This window comes from Alternaria incomplexa, assembly GCF_024043165.1.
Source record: "Alternaria incomplexa strain BMP 0042 chromosome Unknown scaffold_23, whole genome shotgun sequence".
Lineage (NCBI taxonomy): Eukaryota > Fungi > Ascomycota > Dothideomycetes > Pleosporales > Pleosporaceae > Alternaria > Alternaria incomplexa.
In genome coordinates, this window is record NW_026249872.1 from 17,586 (window position 1) to 36,698 (window position 19,113).

At 54.4% G+C, this 19,113-nt stretch overlaps 8 protein-coding genes across 8 annotated transcripts; 3 read left to right on the top strand and 5 right to left on the bottom strand.

The window, feature by feature from the left end:
* Nucleotides 1-749: 749 nt before the first annotated feature.
* On the bottom strand, nt 750-2,191 carry J4E90_010501 (uncharacterized protein; the record flags this gene model as incomplete). The annotated part of the gene is made up of 2 exons (XM_051440013.1): nt 750-2,071; nt 2,128-2,191. 2 exons carry the CDS (start codon nt 2,189-2,191, stop codon nt 750-752), a joined length of 1,386 nt encoding a protein of 461 aa, XP_051286055.1.
* A 961-nt stretch (nt 2,192-3,152) lies between these two features.
* On the top strand, nt 3,153-4,350 carry J4E90_010502 (uncharacterized protein; the record flags this gene model as incomplete). The annotated part of the gene is made up of 3 exons (XM_051440014.1): nt 3,153-3,309; nt 3,386-4,028; nt 4,185-4,350. The coding sequence occupies 3 exons, from the start codon at nt 3,153-3,155 to the stop codon at nt 4,348-4,350; spliced, it is 966 nt and encodes a 321-aa protein (XP_051286056.1).
* Nucleotides 4,351-4,716: 366 nt separating this feature from the next.
* LYS12 (homoisocitrate dehydrogenase) lies at nt 4,717-5,860 on the top strand (the record flags this gene model as incomplete). The annotated part of the gene is made up of 2 exons (XM_051440015.1): nt 4,717-4,741; nt 4,812-5,860. 2 exons carry the CDS (start codon nt 4,717-4,719, stop codon nt 5,858-5,860), a joined length of 1,074 nt encoding a protein of 357 aa, XP_051286057.1.
* A 370-nt stretch (nt 5,861-6,230) lies between these two features.
* Nucleotides 6,231-7,706, bottom strand: J4E90_010504 (uncharacterized protein; the record flags this gene model as incomplete). Its single annotated transcript, XM_051440016.1, has 1 exon — nt 6,231-7,706. One exon carries the CDS (start codon nt 7,704-7,706, stop codon nt 6,231-6,233), a length of 1,476 nt encoding a protein of 491 aa, XP_051286058.1.
* A 985-nt stretch (nt 7,707-8,691) lies between these two features.
* Nucleotides 8,692-9,141, bottom strand: J4E90_010505 (uncharacterized protein; the record flags this gene model as incomplete). Its single annotated transcript, XM_051440017.1, has 1 exon — nt 8,692-9,141. One exon carries the CDS (start codon nt 9,139-9,141, stop codon nt 8,692-8,694), a length of 450 nt encoding a protein of 149 aa, XP_051286059.1.
* Nucleotides 9,142-9,877: 736 nt separating this feature from the next.
* Nucleotides 9,878-11,008, bottom strand: J4E90_010506 (uncharacterized protein; the record flags this gene model as incomplete). The annotated part of the gene is made up of 2 exons (XM_051440018.1): nt 9,878-10,872; nt 11,005-11,008. The coding sequence occupies 2 exons, from the start codon at nt 11,006-11,008 to the stop codon at nt 9,878-9,880; spliced, it is 999 nt and encodes a 332-aa protein (XP_051286060.1).
* Nucleotides 11,009-12,973: 1,965 nt separating this feature from the next.
* On the bottom strand, nt 12,974-13,990 carry J4E90_010507 (uncharacterized protein; the record flags this gene model as incomplete). The annotated part of the gene is made up of 1 exon (XM_051440019.1): nt 12,974-13,990. One exon carries the CDS (start codon nt 13,988-13,990, stop codon nt 12,974-12,976), a length of 1,017 nt encoding a protein of 338 aa, XP_051286061.1.
* Nucleotides 13,991-17,795: 3,805 nt separating this feature from the next.
* J4E90_010508 (uncharacterized protein) lies at nt 17,796-18,661 on the top strand (the record flags this gene model as incomplete). Its single annotated transcript, XM_051440020.1, has 2 exons — nt 17,796-17,802; nt 17,862-18,661. The coding sequence occupies 2 exons, from the start codon at nt 17,796-17,798 to the stop codon at nt 18,659-18,661; spliced, it is 807 nt and encodes a 268-aa protein (XP_051286062.1).
* Between the last annotated feature and the right edge of the window lie 452 nt (nt 18,662-19,113).

The window sequence follows — 19,113 nt, forward strand, 5'->3', positions numbered from 1 at the left end:
CCACTAAAGTCCATACTTCACCATCTTTTCCATCGACGCGCTACGCGCGATGCGATGCGACCGACGATGCAGGCCTTTCGCTTCTCGCAGCACGATACCATAGCCTCAACATACAACGAAACATTATAGGGACGTGTCCCCGCCTTTGATTAGCTCTTATCATTGGCCGCGTTGGTCATCAACGGGTGTAGCTGAGTGTACAGGCGGACAGCCTGGCAGCACTGCCACGGAAAAACAAAACCACTGAGTACGTGACCAAGTTCCCCGCACGAAGGTCTATCAGGCTGATACGATCAGGCCAATGAGGTTTTGATCCGCCCGAGGCGCTATGAATGCTTCGCCTTGGGCAGTTCAAGCCACGCGCCGCATGCGTCCGCCTTCTTGTCCCTTTGGCAAAAAATCGAAAATGTTGAAATATCGGCCGGGGGCTCGGCGCGCCGAGCCCCACAAAATTTAACCCACCCAATCGCGAGCAGGCTGCGGGGGCCCTGCACCTCATACTTATCCCCATATAGATACCGTTGCTTGCAACAAATACTCGATGAATTCAATTACATGCGTCCGCCTTCCCGCGCGTTCTCAACCCTCCATTACGCCGAGTCCTGTCTCTCTAGCAGTTCATCCGCCGTTCCAGATTCCTCCGCTGCTTCAATCTGCGGAAGTTATCCAGACATCATAAACTTCTCTCCTTCAGCGACCGAATATCTCATCTGCACACTTACATTTTCAGCAATCTGACTGCTACCCAATCAAAACCCACCACCCTCAACCCCAGTAACAACACTCGTCGTAACCGCCGCCCCAAACGCAACGGCACTGCGACTAAACACCATCCTGCCCATTTGCCAATGCGCAGCCTCATCGTTACCATGACGAAGCTGATCAGCAGCCGGAGGTATAAAGCGACCCAAGTTCGATACTTCGAATGCAGCATCACGTGTAGTACCGAGCAGAGACGTAAACACCGCGGCAACATCAGGAATGAGTTTGAACGGCGCAATGGACGTGTATGGTTCACCGGTCGGTGAGGTGTTGGCGAGATAGGAGGTGATTTCTTGGGATGTGTGATGTGCAGCGCGGAGGCCACGTGTCTTGTCTTTGCGGCCATAATCGTTATCGCTTCCTTCGTACTGCGATCGCCGTATTTGCACTTTCATCGCGTCGATGAAACTTCCCATTGCGGCATCTGCTGAGTTGGCGGGAAGATTAAGCCATGGGCGTAGATTGATTGGTATGATACCCGTGAGTGCTTCGATATCATCTGGTAGAGCGAGGAAGAGAGCGCCTACTAGAATGGCGGTGAGACCGGATGTTACTGTTATGCCGTTGTTCTTACATCTCTTTGCAAAGGCTGCAGTGGCCGTGGGCGGGAAGTACAGCGTTTTGTAATGCGTTCTCAGTGGTGTATGAATGGGGTTTCCAAACCACTCTTTCAGCTCCTTACCTCCGCCGGCACGATGGTCTCGAGGGTTCTCGTTGATAGGTAGAGGATGGAGTTGCTCTAGAGGTTGGAGAAGTTGGATGTTGGCGTCGGTGGTCACGGTCGAGCTGCTGTGCGCGAGGACAGAGGGGAGTGAAATTGCGGTGTTAAGCGCTTGCAGGAAGAACGTGTGGAAGATTGAGCCCGTTGCGCCGTCACCGAGACTGTGGTGGAAGATGAATGATGCAATGAAGCTAGCATCGGTCCCGGCATCTTGCAGAATGATCAAGCGCCAGAAAGGTAGGTCGCCGTAGTTGGATTTGAAGTCGGTGTTGTGCTGCTCTTCAAGGATGGCGTCGAGCTCGGGATCTTCGTCTCCTTGAACAGTAGACCCTGTTCTCCTTCTCCAAAACACACACTTAGCAAGATCAATCGACTCCAGCCTCGCAAAGTAAGCTTCCGGAGACGCTTCATTGACAGGAATGGCCGACAGGATAGCATTCTTCCTCACAACATTCGCCAAAGCTGCATACACCACGCGTTGGAGATCGGGCGATTCGGTACTGTTAGACAAGGTGTAGTGGGCAGACATGCCGACATTCTTGAAGAAGCCAAGTGCGTGGGATACCGCGGAGAGCTGTTCGGATCTTCCTGTGGGGTAGTCAGTTGGTCTGAAGGGCATGGATTACGTATTGGAGTTTGTGTACCTAGTGGTCGTAGTATAGCAAGTCGCTGCACTTTGGGCTGCTGGTCTGGTCTTGTGCGCGTCATTTTGGGAATAATCGTTGCGGTAGTTAGCAGAATATGATGCGTTCAATGGGCTAAGAGTTTGAACAATGGGACTCATCAGGGCTTGTAAGATTATAAGATGAGATGGCATAACCTTTTCCTCACCAGGCAGTACACGCAGATACTCCGGGTTGTCGGATCGGATACAACGAACAACGCGACATGGCCGAGCAATACCAAGCCTCCCTGCCGTTGCAGGAACGCCGTACATAGTTAGACTCCAGCCATGGTGTCCTTGGCTATATGAGCAGTTTATCAGCCGCTATCGATCCATCGCTTGTCACTGTGGCTCGTGTCAGGTTGGTGGCTGACAACAACTCAAACTTGGCACATGTCCGACGGTAAGCCGGGCAAGGCCTCAGGTCCCAACAAGACACTAGGACGTTGGTGGAAGCGCTGACTGCAGGTCAATGTACATTCAGCGTAGGACTCGCGATGACGATAGTGCTGTTAGAAACACAGCTTCGACAAGAACGCCTCGGGAGTCTGCTTGTTGACGGCTGCGGCGGGGTGCTAGCAATGAGGGGCATCATGAATCAGCCTTTGAGCACAAGGTGAGGTGTTTATGGGAGGCAAAGATGGCAGTGAAGGCCAGCTCATCGATTGATCATAAGAGCGTTACGTTCGAGCGCATGTCGCTTGCTCCGTGGTACAGGTGTCCTCCTGTCACGCTGAGAGTGACAGCGGCCGACGCATGGCAGATCGCGCTTTACAAGTTGAGGACTAGCGTCACAATCCCTGCTTCCGCGGCTTCGGAACGTCATCGCCCATCACCAAATTTTGGGGCAGGCCCCAACAGCGCGTGTGATCAACACTGACGAACATTACGAACACCCCGCGCAGCTAATCAAGTGTTACTCATTCGCATAGAAAACCCAATCTTTACTCGCATCTTTGTTTAAACCCAACCTTCACCCACATCGAAGAGCGTCCCAAAACAAACATGGCGACACACGAGCAGTACATACTGCACGTCACGGCGGGCGCAACCTACGACACGTCGAAACACGAAGACGTCCTAGTCAACAGCGAAAAGCCCGTCGACATATCCTCCGACTTAATCGACGCGCGCGTACACATGCGCATCAAAGACTACCGCGGTACGCCTTCTCACCTGGACCCCTCGTCATCCTACCCCTCCAATCTCCAACGCTCCTGCCTACTAACAAAGCCCAGGCCTACCAGAAGGCTCTCCAAAGACCTCACCCTACTTCTCCACACCCCAACATCCCTACGATCGCTACTCGATATCCTTCTCCTTCACACCCAAGCAAGACATAGCGGGCGACAAGCTCGTTTTCGGAAACGATTTCGACCACCCTATCCGCGACCGGTTACCACCGCTGTTCGACAAGGCGTTCGGGGTAGTTAGGTGGTGGATTGATCCAGGTCTAGACGGCGATGTCTACGCAGACGAGCCATACCTCTACGGCGCGCTTCTCTCCTCGATAAACGTCCTGCGCATCGGCAGCAAGAAGGACGCGGACAAGCCGGCCAAGAGCGATCTGGAAGGCGAGGCACAAACAGAAGGAGACGTGGAGGTGCCTGGCTCCGATGGCGAGGCTGTTGTCTACGAAGAAGGCGCAGATGGTGACGGCGTGGACGTCAGGAAGAGCAAACACGTACCCGACAGAGCCAGCGCAAGACAAAAGTTCTTCCTTACGGAGCAGAACAGGAAGGACTTTGTGTTCGAGGCTGGCAGGGAATACAAGTGCGATTTCTTCAACCCGTATCTCGACTTCAACGAGTTTGCGCTCAAGATCGGGTACGGATTGCCTGTTATAAGTATGATTGGGCACTGGGATGGACAGCCGTTGCGGTAAGTACATATTCCTTCACCTCCTGTATCCCCCATTGTTATCATCACGACCACTACCACTACTACTACAACTCCCACCACTACTCACAAATTTCTTTGGACCTCGGGATACGGAGCTGACTTGACGCATTCACTAATCAGACCGCACACCCTTAGATATGTGCTCAAGAACCGGGAAACCAACCAGGAGCTCTTTGTCGTGGTTATAGAACTACTGCCGACTGAGCAAGCGAAGAAAGAGGGCGCGGAAGATCCGAAAGAGAAGTTTGAGGAGGTTCATGGCGGGGGGAAGAAGGAGGATAAGAATAGTGACCTTGATTAGGGGATCGGGTCTTGGTATCCGCAGTTTGTTTGGTGATGGGGGGTTGATTGGGGATGGGGCATTGGATTGGGGGTAACAGCATGGCGTTTGGGGATGGGTATGGGTACTGTGGGATGGACTGGAACGGGCTGGGCTGGGGCTATTGTTAAGGATGATACAACATTGCGCTCGATATGAGCAGCAAATGCAGCAGTCAATGTAACTTTGACAACAATTTCCATTCATGGCAATCCTCCGTTCTCCCCCGCGGGGACACAACGTGGGCGCCGGCGGTAAAGAAAGCTCGGACCTCCGAACTTCGGCGGCAGCTGCAGCAACACCAAAAATTCCATCGCGAAGCTGTCAATCCCGCATCACATCTCCAACATGGCCGCACGCACTTTGAGGATAGGTAAGGCATTCAATGCATCCATACATACCGAATACATCTCAAGCTATCATCATCGACTAACACCACCCAGGCCTTATCCCCGGCGACGGCATCGGCCGCGAAGTCATCCCCGCGGGCCGCCGCATCCTCGAAGCCCTGCCCTCGTCCTTCAACCTAAAATTCTCCTTCTCGCACCACGAAGCCGGCTGGTCCACGTTCCAGAAAACCGGGGCCGCCCTCCCCGACGACACCGTCTCAGCCCTGAAATCCGACTGCGATGGCGCCCTGTTCGGAGCCGTCAGCTCGCCCACCGTACAAACAAAAGGCTATTCGAGTCCGATTGTTGCCTTGAGGAAGAAGATGAAGCTATACGCCAACGTCCGACCCGTCAAGAGCGTTAGAGGCGCAGCGCGGGACGTCGATCTAGTAATCGTGCGCGAAAACACCGAGGACCTCTACGTCAAAGAAGAAAAAACCTACACCGCACCGGACGGTTCCAAAATCGCCGAAGCAATCAAACGCATTTCCGAAACCGCGAGCTTCAACATCGCAGAAATGGCCGGCGACATCGCACTCCGCCGTCAACGCGTCCGCGACGCCGGCGCAAAGTCTATCCACTCGTCGCCTCTTGTCACGATCACACACAAGAGCAACGTGTTGAGCCAGACCGACGGCCTCTTCCGCGAAACCGCGCGCCGGGCGCTTCAGAACAGGAAATACGGTGGTGTGAACGTGGAAGAGCAGATTGTGGATTCGATGGTGTACAAACTGTTTCGCCAACCGCAGGACTACGACGTCATCGTCGCACCCAACCTCTACGGCGACATCCTCTCCGACGGCGCCGCCGCCCTAGTCGGTTCCCTCGGTCTCGTTCCCTCCGCGAACGTAGGCAAGGACTTTGTGATTGGTGAGCCGTGCCACGGTTCCGCACCCGACATCGAGGGCCAGGGCATTGCGAATCCCATCGCCACCATCAGGTCGACAGCGTTGATGCTTGAATTCATCGGCGAGGAGGAGGCTGCGGCGAGGATTTATGAGGCTGTTGATGCTAACCTTGAGGAGGCGAGGCTGCTCAGCCCTGACATGGGCGGCAAGGCGAAGACGGAGGAGATTATCGAGGATATCTGCAGGAGGTTGTAAATGGGTTGTTAGTAGTGCCTGTCGAAAATACGCTTTATGACGTGCTGCGATGCAAGTATTCCTGTCTGAACCGACTGTGGAAGCACGTGTGAGATGTGTTATATGGGCTTTATGCAGAGAGATGATGTATAGTTTAAGGACGATATCCCGTACGTTCTACCAACTCCATCATCCTACCGTCAGAGACATATCTTACGCGGTATCACACCCTCGTAAAAGCATCAACATCCACCCTCTGATAAAAGCTCACATGCCCAAACGTCTCCCAATACTGCGCTAGCCGATCATGGCTGATGAGAATGAGCTGGCTTGTCATGTAATTATCTGTTTTTGATCCGTTAGCATCTTCTCACAACCCCTTCACAGTTACCTAGGTACCGAAGGAAAAGATAAACATACCATCTCTAAACCCCGTCGCAGCAATATGCCCCACACTCCTCACAATCCTCGCGCCCTTGAAAATCTCCTCCTTCGCAACACGGATCAAGCCATTCGGCCCAATATCCGGTGCTATGAAGGTGTATTCGCCGCGAGGAATGTTGGGGTCGCCGGTGAGTTTGACGGCTTCGATGCGGCCTTTGTATACACTCTCGTCTTCCTCCGACCTGTGTTTACTGTCGTTTGATGTTTCCCCGGAGGTGGAAATGTAATTGTGGTAAGGTGACTGTAAAGTGGCGACGCTGTCTTCGAGATCATCTGCGTTCTCCATTCCAACACCAATTTCAACACCACCATCAACAGATTCCTCCTCGGAAGCAGAAGAAGAAGCCGCATCCGTCGGCGCCGTCGTCCAACTCCCCTCACTACTAACGCTCTCCTCCCGCTCCCTCGCCCGCATAGCCCACTGCGCACGTTCAGGAAGCGGTTTCGCATCTTTCTCATCCGGCTGCATGATAGCCAGGAACTCGCAGCCGTGGCCCGCGTAATCGCCGCACCAGATGCCCTGCCATGGTTTCTGGGGCGTGGGCGTGTAGCACGATTCTGGTAGGGTGGCCCACGTCGTCACGTCCTCGCCGATGCGCATGCCCATGCCGAGGACGCGGGTTGAGAACTCCATCCAGCGCCGAATCCGGAATGTGGAGTCTGAGAGCTGGGAGAGCGTCGCGGGCTTCTGGCCTGGTTGGCGGTAGCCAGAGGGGGAGTGGTCGTTGCGCGTGCGGTCTGCGCTGGGAAGGGTGAGGGGCGGCCATACGGGCGTGGCGTCTGTTGTTATGGCCTGAGGCCAGGGGCGTGTGAGCATGAGTTGGGAGAAGAGGGATGCGGCTTGTTGTTGGCGGTCGCGGTAGAGGGACATGCGGATTTCTTTCTGGAGGCGATATCCTATATTCCCGACGGCTTCGTCGTAGGCGTCACGGTTCAGACGCACGATGGGCGCGTTGAGGTCGAGGCGCACGTTGGGGCTGAAGGTGTGGATTATGGCTTCGGGGTGTTGGTCCCAGGATAGAGCTACGGGCGATCGTCGTTCGGCGACGAGGGCATAGGCTTCGATTGCGTTGAGCCTGTGGTCGTAGCGCGCGATGAGCAGTTTGCCTGTGTGGGCTGTGTCGGCGAACCAGATCTTGCGCCGCGCGATGAACCAGTATGGGTGGTGTTCTTGGTATAGTTCTCGCCATGTCAGGCGCGCTGGCTTTGTGACGTTGGGCACCTCCGCTTCTACGAAGGCCTGCCAGAGCGTGTCTTGGAATGTGTGGGTGCGCAGGACTTTGCTGGCCATGCTCACGGTGAGAAGGTCTGATAGGGTGAGATAGCTGAGCACATGATGGAGTAGTTCCGAGGGGAGGTTGAGCAACGGCGGGATGGGCGTTTGCAGTGCCGGGCTTTCTGTCTCGCGAATCCGTAGCTCCATGGTATCGACTGATGGTTCCGAACTCTTTGAAGTTGTATGCAGCCTCTTATTAGGAATCGATCGACCGTTGCAGTACCTCAGCTGCGGTGGCGAAAAGCTTATGTAGCAACCACGTCCGTCCCTCTTACCTCTCACATGCAACCCGCACCGAAAAGAGGAGTGAATCGTCGTAAATCGTCGCCCCGAGACTTAATATAACGCCTCAATCGTCGGTCCTGCAGGGCGCTCTTCCACCCGATACTACCGTCTCGGCAACGTTCCGTGGTGACACCTTCCCACCTTCGCCTAGCCGCAACAAGTCCGGGGTAGATTGGCGTGATTAAGCAGCGAATACGAGCGCTATGCAAGATCAAAGCACTAACTCGCGTATCTTGGACGCGCTGAGTACCTGCTCTTTTAGGTGTTTGATGTGTTTGATGTTGCTTTGCGATGATGACGATGTTGCGATATCGGATGATGCGCTGCAAGGGTGAGGCGGCTCGGGAATGTGTTCGGGTGCGACGGCAGAGGGGTGAGGAGGAGGTTGATGTAGAGGTTTGCCGCTGACAAAGGCAGAGGAAGTGGTTGAATGCAAGGAGATAGGTGCTTGTCGTCGCCACGCAGGCGTGATAGGTGCGTGTCGGTCACGATATCGCAGTACGTCACCGTCCGTCCGTGCGCTGCCGAATAGCTGGCTTTTGTGGGGTACCTCGAACTTGACCTCTGCCACCACATTTTGAGGCAGACATCACATTTTTAGAGTACGCACGTCGCGACATCATGTAGCCAGGAGGTATTCAGTGAGGATGGGGTAAGTATCTGCGATGACACAAAGTGACTTCACGACGACATATCACCGTGCGCCCGGAGATATGAGGATACAAATCACGGTTGAGGCATACATCATCATCGGGAAACATCATTCATTCAGGCAGGATTTCAAGCCAGGCGACGAAATCACCCACTACATACCCCATCCACCAATCTCCCAAAACCCACCCACCGCCTACAAGTCCTTGAACTTGCCCTTCCAGGCCGCCTTCTGCGGCGACCTCTTCACCACCCCCACCGGCCCCTTCCCCATCTCCCCCTCCCTCCTCTTCTGCTCGAAAGCCGCCCGTCTCTTCCTCTCCTTCTCCTCCTTCTTCTCCGCCAACCCCACCACAGTCTTCTTCATGGCCGAAGCCCGATCTGCTTTGCGCAGCAAAGTCTCTTCAGCCGCCTTGTTCTTCTTCAGCTCCTCCTCGAGAAACTGGCGGCGGCGGCGGAGCTCCACGAGTTGCTCTTGGATGCCGGCGGCGGAGTCCTGGTGGGCGGCCTTGGCGGCGGCGGCGACGACGTTGGTCTTGGTGGTGGCGGCGGCGGCACGACGGCTCCTGACCTCGTCGAGGAGGCGGGCGTCGGCGGCTTCCACAGCTCCGGCTCCGTACATGCGGATGGGGGGCGAGGCGTACATCTTGGCGATTTGGCTTGGTCGCTGATGTGGTGTTGGTGTGTGGTGGTAGTGAAGTAGTAGTATGGTATGACTTGTTTTGAATTCTAGTCTTGAATGTAGTGGTGTAGTGGTATGGTAGGTTTGAAAAGTAATTGGATGTGTGAGATGGATAGAGAGAGCTAGAGAACAGAAGAGTTGGAGACGAAAGGACTTCTTATATAGTAAGGACTTCTTGGCTGGGACGACGTCTATTCTGCTGGTATTACAATAGCAAGGACTGCAAAAGTGAAGGTGAGCATGCAAATTTTCGCTGACGGCTGGTTTCTATAGGGCACAATAGCAGGCGATACGTGGGAAACGATGAGGCTGGGCGAGGTGAAAGGGCCTGTGGCCAATGACATCTCTCTAAATCGACTTCGAGGTGAGCGCGACTCTGGCTGCGGGCTTTCTACTGGCTACGAACGCCAAAAAATCGACCGCTTGATCAGTCTGCGCCACTGCAGGACGTTTCAGAAAGTTTGCTATTGTCTACTCAACAACGTCGTTCTGTCCGCTGACGTATGTGCGCTGCGAACTCTGGGAACAGCCAAGTCAAACGTCACATGCTGGAACAAGAACACTGGTAGAGGATAAACGCGACCATGGCATCCACGCAATGTTTTCATCTATCATAGTAATATGCGCCCGCACTCACCAGGCGCAAGACACGCGACGATTCAAACATGACAGCAATGTCATCACCTCGATACATCCGCGCTCAACGCGCACCCACCTTCTTATCTTTCTGCCAAGCCCTGGTCGCCTGCACCCACTCCTCCGGATCCGAAGGCGTCACCATATCCTTATCCCAACCCTCCATCTTCTCCATCTCCCCCAAAGTGAAATCCGTCTCAGGCCGTTGCATCCACTCAGGAAGCGGACCACTAGTCACGAAGTCCTCGACGTCTTCTATGAACCAGGCTTCTGGGTAACTCAGGTCGGCTAGTGTATCTTCTTCCTGCTCAGGCTCGGGCTGCTCTTCTGGCTGTGGGGGTGAGGGTTCCTCAGCGAAGGCTCGTCGTGTCATTGCAGCGAGATCCATTTTGCCAAAGTTGGGTGGCAGGTCGGGCATGATCTCTGGGCGCCATTCGGCGCTATCGGGACTGTCGGGGCTGGAGGAGAAGAGGTAGTCGTTTACATTGACGAAATCGATGGGGTGGCTGTGAGAGGCGGGGATGGGGGTGTCGGAGAAGAGGTAGTCTAATTCGTGGCCTTCGTTATCGTTTGACACCGCGAGAGCCGCAATGTCGTTAGTAGTTTCAGCTTGGCCTTGAGAAGCGTCCTTCGAGTTAGCACGCGCAGTCTCCTCAGCTTTCTTCCGTGCAGCTTCCTCGGCCTCCTTACGCGCAGCTTCTTCAACCTCCCTCCGTGCAGCTTCCTCGACCTCCCTCCTTGCAGCCTCCTCAGCTTCCACTCGCAATGCCGTCGCCAGTCTTCTTACACAGCCACTCATGTTGCTGTTCACATCCTCCCTGGTGATCTTCACTCCACCAAGCACAATAGGCTCATTGTCCTTGATCTGCTGTTGCAGCATGCGCGCCGCTGCTGGTTCGTAGTCTACACCACGGTTTGGTGCCACAGGCGACGCAGCTGCCAGGGTGGAAGACTTGTCAGGCGAGAGTGTGTGAGTGGTGGAGGACATTTTCGGCGTATTGATGGAAGCGGAAGTGCGCTTTGGCGCTGTGCTTGGGCTTGGTGTCATTTGGGTCGACGCTGGATGTGTTTTGGCCGCATGGTTTGTCGGCGCACCTGATGGCGGCAGCTGGATTTCAGCTTGCTGTTGCTCCGCATTTCGAGTCGGCTTCGGAGCTTGCTGTTGCTGTGGACGCTGCTCTTGCTTTCGACTCATGGAGTGTGATGTAGTCAGATCTTTACCATGATGACCCGAATGCGCAGAGGCGACTGGCGACGATATTTGACGCGGCGGTGTTGCATATTGCGCCAAATGGTGAGCGTATGAGGGCGTTGTTGCAGATGCGATCGCAGCATGCTCCTGCGACCTGCGCTGGGGAGAGAAGCTGGCAAGTTCCTGCTGTCGATGTGATCCATTTGGAGGCAATCCATTGTAGCCAAATGCAGGTTCGCCGGCTTGACGCTTTGCTGCTGGAGCAGGGCCTGTTGATGTGGTCGAGGGAGTGAGAGTTTGGGTAGGTGACTTGGTGAATGTACGTTGCGCTTGAGGTTGCGGGTGAGGCACAGGATGAGCTGGCAAGCTTGCTATGCTTCCCGTGTTGACTGGATGTTGAAATGGCCGCGGCGGTGGAGACTGATGTTGGAACTGCCGCGATGCTGCATGTGCGTGGGTAGCCTGTTGCAGCGGGGACATCTGCTGAGTCGGTGACGCGGATGGAACGAATGGTTGTGGTCCATGTTCCTGCGGGACTGCTTGACGTGCGGCCCAAATGGGAGCCTGAGGAGCAGGCACCACTGGGGAACGAGGAACTGGCGCCGCTACAGGACAAGGAGATGGCGTCCCAAGTCCTTGCCCCCCTTTACTCCTCCCCTGCACACCCCCCAACAGCCCCAACACCCCATTCCACCTCCCCACCTCCCCCTCCCACTCAACCCTACTCTTCTTATTCCAATCCCCCCACGTCTTATGCGCAACATGCAGCTCCCCCTTGAGCACCATCTCCTCAACCCTCGTCTTCCACGCCCGGATCTGCTTGCCAATAGCATGTTTCTTGTTCTTCTCTAAAAGACCCTCGCGGCAGCACTTGTGGTGACTTCCCTCAGGATGCAGGCATTTGTACAGGCCATCCGACCTCTTTGTACAAGCCTCGAGTGAGTCTTCGGTGGAATATTTTGGGACTGGGGCTTTGTCGAGGGGATGCGTGCGTCGGTCAGGTTTTTTGTCGCCCCATTGCCGTCTAATGTTGAGGATCTCTGCGGGTGAATCCAGTCCGGGGGTTTGTGTGATGGGGGTGGGAGGAGGTGGCGATGTTGTTGCTGTTGACTTGCGTCTTACGTCGCGACAGCCATTCGTTTCCCAAGCGTGAAGCTTCTCGTACCAACGTGCTTTGGGGTGGGTTTGCTGCGCCTTGCACCAGGCTTCGATTGCGGGCTTGTGGTCGTTGTAGCGCTGCTCTTGCGAGGTGGTGATGGAGTCGTTGCGGGCGCGCTTTGCGAGCGCTTCTTGCGATTCATCTTCGGATCTTGGGCGCTTCTGCGCTTGGTGAACCATGGGTGCTTGGACAGAGCTAGGCGTATACGGGCTCAGTCCAGTTGGTGTGCTCGCGGAGAAAATCATGTGAGGCGACGACTTCTCGCTACTTGTCGGCTTTGTCGCGATCGGTGGAGGCATCGTGTGCGTTTGGGCTCCTCGTGGAGTTGCGATTTTCGTTCTGTGGCTGTGGCGTCGACGTCAGGCGGGTGGTGTTGTACGTTCGCCAGTGCTTGTCGCAAGTTGTCCGGGGCGAAATGAGTGATAGTAGATACGCTGTAGAGGCACTGTACTAACGCGCTAGCGATGGATCGCTGAGTGAAAGGTCATATTGAACTGCTCTCTACATTCACTGATGATATAGTGCATCTTGAAAGTCAGTCCCGTGGTTGAGGATGCGAGCTACCTTGGTCCAACGAACTTCAAAACTTGGAGACGCAGGTATGCGAGCAGGCTACAACGGCGTCATGCCATGTCGTTCTTGTATCCATGGGGTATATTGCAGTATACATGCATGTAGAGGTGTGTGGATGAGAACACTATAGTCCTATTGTAGCCGGCTAAGCTACATATCCCCACTCGCAAAGCCACGCGAACGACACCCGTCACTCCCAAACCCCAACTTCACTCCCCCTCAACCCCCTCAACCCCCTACCCATCCTCCTCATCCCTCGCCCTCGCCCTTCTCTCCCTCTTCTCCCTCCTCCTCCTAGCCGCCTCATCCTTCCTCGCCTGCCTAACCTCATCCTCCTTCTGCTTAACCATAAACCCCATCCTCTCAAGACTCTGCTCATCCGTCAGCTTCTCATACTTGACCTTGACCGCCTTAACCACCTCCACCCCCGTCTTCCAATGCTTCCCCATAATCTTCTCCACAAACATCCACTCTGGGTACTTGATCGATTTGTCGACAATGTCCACAATGGGCACCATCATGCTACCCGTGTTGATGTATTTGTGTGAAGCGGGAATGACGAACCAGGTTATGTGTTCATCGTCCGCGTCGACCCATTTCTGCAGCGCATGGGCAGGAGCCTTGATCTGGGAGGTGGGGATCTCGCGCTTGGTGGCGGCCCAGTCGAACTTGGTCATCGCACCGCCGACGTCGCGATTGCTGTTGTTGTTGGCGAGCATGGCGGGGGCGACATGTCGGACGTGCTTGGCTGCGAGCTGGTTTACTTCGGTGCGGCGCTCGGCGCCGGTGGGGACGTAGCGTGGTGTGGGGATTGAGCGCTGCTTTCTCATAGTGTCAAGGAACTTGTTCGCGTTATTGGTCGATGGCTTCAATGACGCAGCGGTGGCGAGGGTGCGGTATCGTCGAGTGGCTTCGGTTTCTTTGCCGTTGTTCTTGTTCTCTGCCTCTTCATCGGCACTTCTGGCCTTCTTGGATAGCGGAGAGTCGTCAGAGTCGTCGGAGGCGTCGTCGTCGGTGGTAGCAGAATCGCGTTTGCGCTTCTGAGGAACAGCGACATGGGTGTCGTCATGAGAGGAGATAGGTGAAGATGTAGGCTGCGAATCTGGGTCAGAAGTGCTGATGGGGGCAAGCGCAGATGGACTCACGATAGGCGGTAAGCTGAGGCCCCAGGTAGTCTCGTCCTCGAATAGGTCGTCAAGATCGTCGTCATTGGTACTCTCAGAGTCGGTGGAAAAACAGCGGTGGGGCGTCATTGGTGCTACTTCGTCCAGCGAAGTTGGGCGCGAACGCGGAGCATTCACACTGACGGAGGTGGTAGGTACGATGGGGGTAGATGGCGACATCTTCGGAAGCTGCGGTGTAGATACGCTGACAGTGTATTGGGTAATGAGATGCACATATAGTGCGTGTAGATATCGGATTTCCGTAGTATTGGGTAATGAATAGCAAATTTGGTGCGTGTAGATATTCAGATGTCGTAAGCTGAATCAAGTGATGAGAGTTGAGGAGACAGCGGTGACGAGAAGTAGATCATATATGTCCGGACCTGGCTCAAGCTTTATTGAGAGGAGAGTACTGCTATTGTTGCAAACACGTATTGTATTGGAGTGCGAAAGTGAATGCGGCGAGTCGAGCTGTTTGGCGACAATAGCTTCAGATGACGCAATGGCTGAGCACTGACTGGATCATAGTATAAGTGAAAGGAGGCCTTCAATGCAAGGCCACCGCATCACAGCGCAAAATCAACGGGAACGAAAGAGGAATACATGTGGAAATAGTGAGATGGGTTGATATAGTAGTCTCTATCTGCCCGAGCGACATATGAGGTGACACTCCCTCTTCCAATAATAAAGACTTCAGATCGAGGTGACGTTGGCTACCAAACCGTTCCTTCCCACTCGCTCTCCAATCAAGAGTAAAATAACGCAGTTCTACCTACCAAGACGTATCCAATCGCGCCATGCACTGCCACCTCACTCTGGTACCCGCTGTTGGCGCGGCAAGTCACCGGAAGGTATGTGTTCGGCAATGATGGATGGACTGTGTGGACAACAGCGACGTTGGAGGCTTCTCTCACTATCGTGAACTCGTTGTAGAGGAGTCCACGCATCTGCGTCAGTTGTGCCGGCTCCTCCGAGTTTGTTTGACTCCCTTCGTCTCGTACGGCCGGCGTTGACGAAGGGTATGCTGGCGATATGGGCCATTCCCCTAGGGATGCATCGGAGTATATCGGGACCGTCGGGGAATACAATGGCGTTGACTGGGCGTATAGTGGCCATGTGGGAGGTAATCGCGGAGAGGGAGGAGAGTATCTGGGTGACGTGGGCGATTCTCCCAGCGATGCGTCGGAGTACATTGGAAATGTTGGAGAGTATGCTGGCGATGCGCTTCCAAAGTCTGCGAAAGTCGGGACTTGCAGCGACAAATTTGGATTGAAGTCCATGTCCAACGACGTCGCAATCTCCTCGCCGTCTTCATCAGAAAAGTGTGTCGGTTCAGTCATGCCGTCAAAGGCGGGGAGATCTTGGACCGACACTCCCATGGACGCGAACCAGAGGCGCTCAGCTTCTCTTGCTGCCGCATACGGACCCAATTCTGATAGCCGACTCTCAGCGTCTTGGATTGCTTGCGCTTCTTGCATGGCCTGGATCTCATGGGCCGTCATTGGCGTGTACTGGTACATCGACTCCCGACACGAAGGGCATTTGTCGCGGGGTGAGCCCCAGGTCTCCGTCCACTGCATGATGCATTTGCGGTGGAAGACGTGCGAGCAGCTTTTGACGGCGACCATGTCATATGACGCATCGTTGAAGTCCTCTTGGCAAACAACGCAGATACCGATGTCTGCGAACTTGGGGGTGCCTGGGAGAATGCGACACGGCGCCAAATGGTCGCGATAGAACTCGGTGCGGGTAGGTAAAGCCATGGTGCGGGTTGGTGGATGTGAGTCTTTTGGTATTGAGTGTGGTTGTAGGTAGTGAAGAGGAAGCAAGTTGGTGGACTGGGTCAGGGTCCGCTTGCGGAGAAACCAGGGTTGCCCGATTGGGTGACGCTCGCCTTCACGGCAAGACATAGTCGTGGTGTGTGGGTTTGACGATGCTTCAGACATGAATAATAGGCGTATCCCGATTCATTTTCTTGGCCGCCAGTAAGCAGGATGTTATTGGCGAGGCATCCATTTCTCAGGCCGCTGGTTGGCCTAGTGTTTGGTTGCGAACCATGGATACGCACCATATTTTCTCGCTCAGATTCCACAGAGCCTCTGCGGGATTCCGTATAACACGAGCCTTCAGCACACACTCCTTTCGAGATCAATACACCCCCTTTTCAAGCCGAAATCTAATTCGCCTTTCACGCCGCCGTTCACGCCGCCATCCAAGCCTCACTCGCAACTTCACCGGTATCCGCCATGGCCATTCCAACTCTCTACACATTTTACACTACCAGTCTCGCTGCCTACACACCCAATAATATCGACGATGAGTGTCCCATCTGCGCCATCTCATATCGCGATGCTTTGAGCGACGTGGCGCCAGACGTCGTCGCGACGCCCTGCGGCCACAATTTCCACCGCGACTGTCTCGACCATTGGCTGAGGGACGGTCCTAGTGACGAAGCTACATGCCCCAACTGTCGCATGGCTCTTTGCAAACGCCCTACACCGAAGAGAGGGTTCGCTCTACAGTGTCTTGATCCTGCTCTCTCAGACAACTGGGCAGAGGAGAAATGGGAAGCAATATATCTCATGGAACATTTGGTAAAGAGTACTGGCTTGACGGACATGCTTTACGAAGTCGTCGAGGAGCTGTTCGTGACATTTCGCAATTTACGAGAAGATGCGACTGGAAGATTGTTATCAGGTCTTCCATGGGCCGACGTTTTCCAGCAAGCATTTCCTTTCTACAAAGTCCTACTACGTGGGGCCGCGCAATCTTCCGATACGAGCCAAAGGGGAAGGTCGCTCGAGGAAGAAATATTGTTGTATCCTGGCGGGCCAGGAGAATACGTTGCAGTGCGTACGATCTTGAGGGCAATCGCGAAATCCAACAGGGAGAGAGGGTGGGTCAATTCTGCTGTATTGGTTGTACTTGACCGGTTTCGAAACTGGGAAGAGGAAGAGACGATGAGTATCGTCGAGGCTTATCGAGGGCTCGGATTCTTCGCGTTGGCAGACGAAGCGGTGAGGGGGCAGAAAGCGTGAGATAGGATAACTTCTGGGATGATGTGTCCAGCATGATGCGGACAATGCGTTCTGGGTAAGGTCGGAGCCCTATGCGATCTGTTTGGGGCCGTTGGGAACGTCGGCGGTTGACGTTGCGCTCCCAAAATTAGCGAATCAATCCTGGGCATACTTATGTTAGTTCATGTCGACGGGCCAACTTCACGCTGTAATGTTGAAAGTGATCGTGCGCTGAAACCTCCGTGGACATTGTCTGAGCAAGAATTGAGACAGATGTCTCACGAATGGAACGTGACTTTTTGCGCGAAGACATGGCCAAGCTAGCCGCGGGCTACAAGACAGCTTGTAAAGTAGTGCAGAAGACCGCTTCGACCGCATCTCAGGCATTATGGGTGACAGCCGGTCAACAGTAGCAAGCTGGCTAGGAGTACGAAGCTTATCGAACGTATCGAGCTTGTCGACGCGATCGGCCTCGACCTCAAGCATTATTGGCGATAGCCGTTCGCGAGTAGCAAGCTGGTTGAAAGTACGAAGCTTATCGAACGTGTCGAGCTTATCGAGCCTACCGACGCAATCAGCCTCAATCTCGACCACGTCCATCGCCGCTATTCCTCGCGAGAATACACCGTTCGGTCATCTGGCGGTCCTTCGCGGTATACACAGCACCTTGATCGAGAAGTCTTATCCGCAACAACTAGATATCAGTCCTTCGGTTCTCGACAGCTTCAGCGAGAGGATAGTCGAACGTGTCCAACAGGAGATCGCCACGATCGTGTCGACTGATGGTTTCGGTCCCGGAACAGACTGGGATCGGCGCGTTCTCAGGCCGATAATCGCGACGTTCGAGATCGAAGAGGACCTCGGAGTGTGTCAGGGGGATGCAGAGTACGTGTTCCTGCTGGTTACTGTACTGTCATTAGCGTACGAACTCTTGCTCCTAGCAGATAAGAGCAAAGCGCACAAAACGCATACTTTCCTTGAACAAGTATTCGACGAGTACTTCGTAGAGCCAGAGATCTGCCGAACAGTTGGACTTATACTCGACGCTGAACGGATACGGTTGGCTCAAATGAACGCCGAGATGAAGACAACGAAGGCGATCCAGGATATGCGGATGCTGCTGCCCGAGATCGACATGGTCGCAACGGTATTGTGGGATGTGAACATGTTTCATAGCCTGCGATCCGGCGATGTTCCGACTTATGTCCGACGACATGTGCGCATGGACGATGTGCTCGAGCCGGAGGTACGAATCTCAAAGTGGAGCGAAGAGGCGGCCACCACGTTCTTCCAAGAAGCTAGGACATTCGCGCCAATGCGTTGTACTACCGAGGCCGCTCCCGATGTGCAGGTGAAGGTCTTCCTGGAGCGCGGTTGTTCATTGCCAATCTACTTCGTAACATCCATCGCCTTCCGTGGGGATCGCGCGATAATACACACGTCGGAAGGTCTGAGTATGGAGCTCAAGGAAGGCTGTTCGATCTCTTCAATTACTGGGGTCTGCGACCGGATGCGCCTTACGAAATGGGAGGGTTCCAAAGATGGCTTTATTGGTACGATGTCCATTCCTCCGGGTTGCTCGTATCGTGCGGCCAACGTAACTGGCGTAGCCGAGGGAACAAGCAATACGCTCCTGACGATTATCGATACAGCGCCTGCTACGTTCGAAGTGGATGGAGACAACTATCGTATCAAGCCTGTGAATTTCGGTAGTAGTATCGTCGTGGAACATCGTAGTCAATAAGGGGCGCTGCTCGCATACGCAATAGGACACTGGTCACGTCCATACCCGAGCGTTCGGTGTGGAGAAGAAGAGGAGAATGAGTTATCGCAGATAGAAAGACTTCGAATCGTAGATTATATTCATTGATGATGACGCTGTCGTGCAAAGTAGTGATGCTGGTGTCGCGTTGAAGGAGGCCACATGCGCCATCGGCAGCTCGGGAATTGGAGATGACTAAGATGCACTAAGCCAAACACGGCGATGACGCACCACGGAATTTCGCGACTTCGCATCACCAAGCGCAACTCGCCTTACGGTATCAAGATCACTCTGGATAGCCACTCGGATGCTAGCTAGTCGCAACCTGGGATACCTTACTTCTGCGATGCCAAGCTTCTCTCGCGATGCGGCGCACCCAGCAATCCCAACAAGCTTCTTCTTCCGGTTCTCAGACACCCAGAGTTCAGCATAGG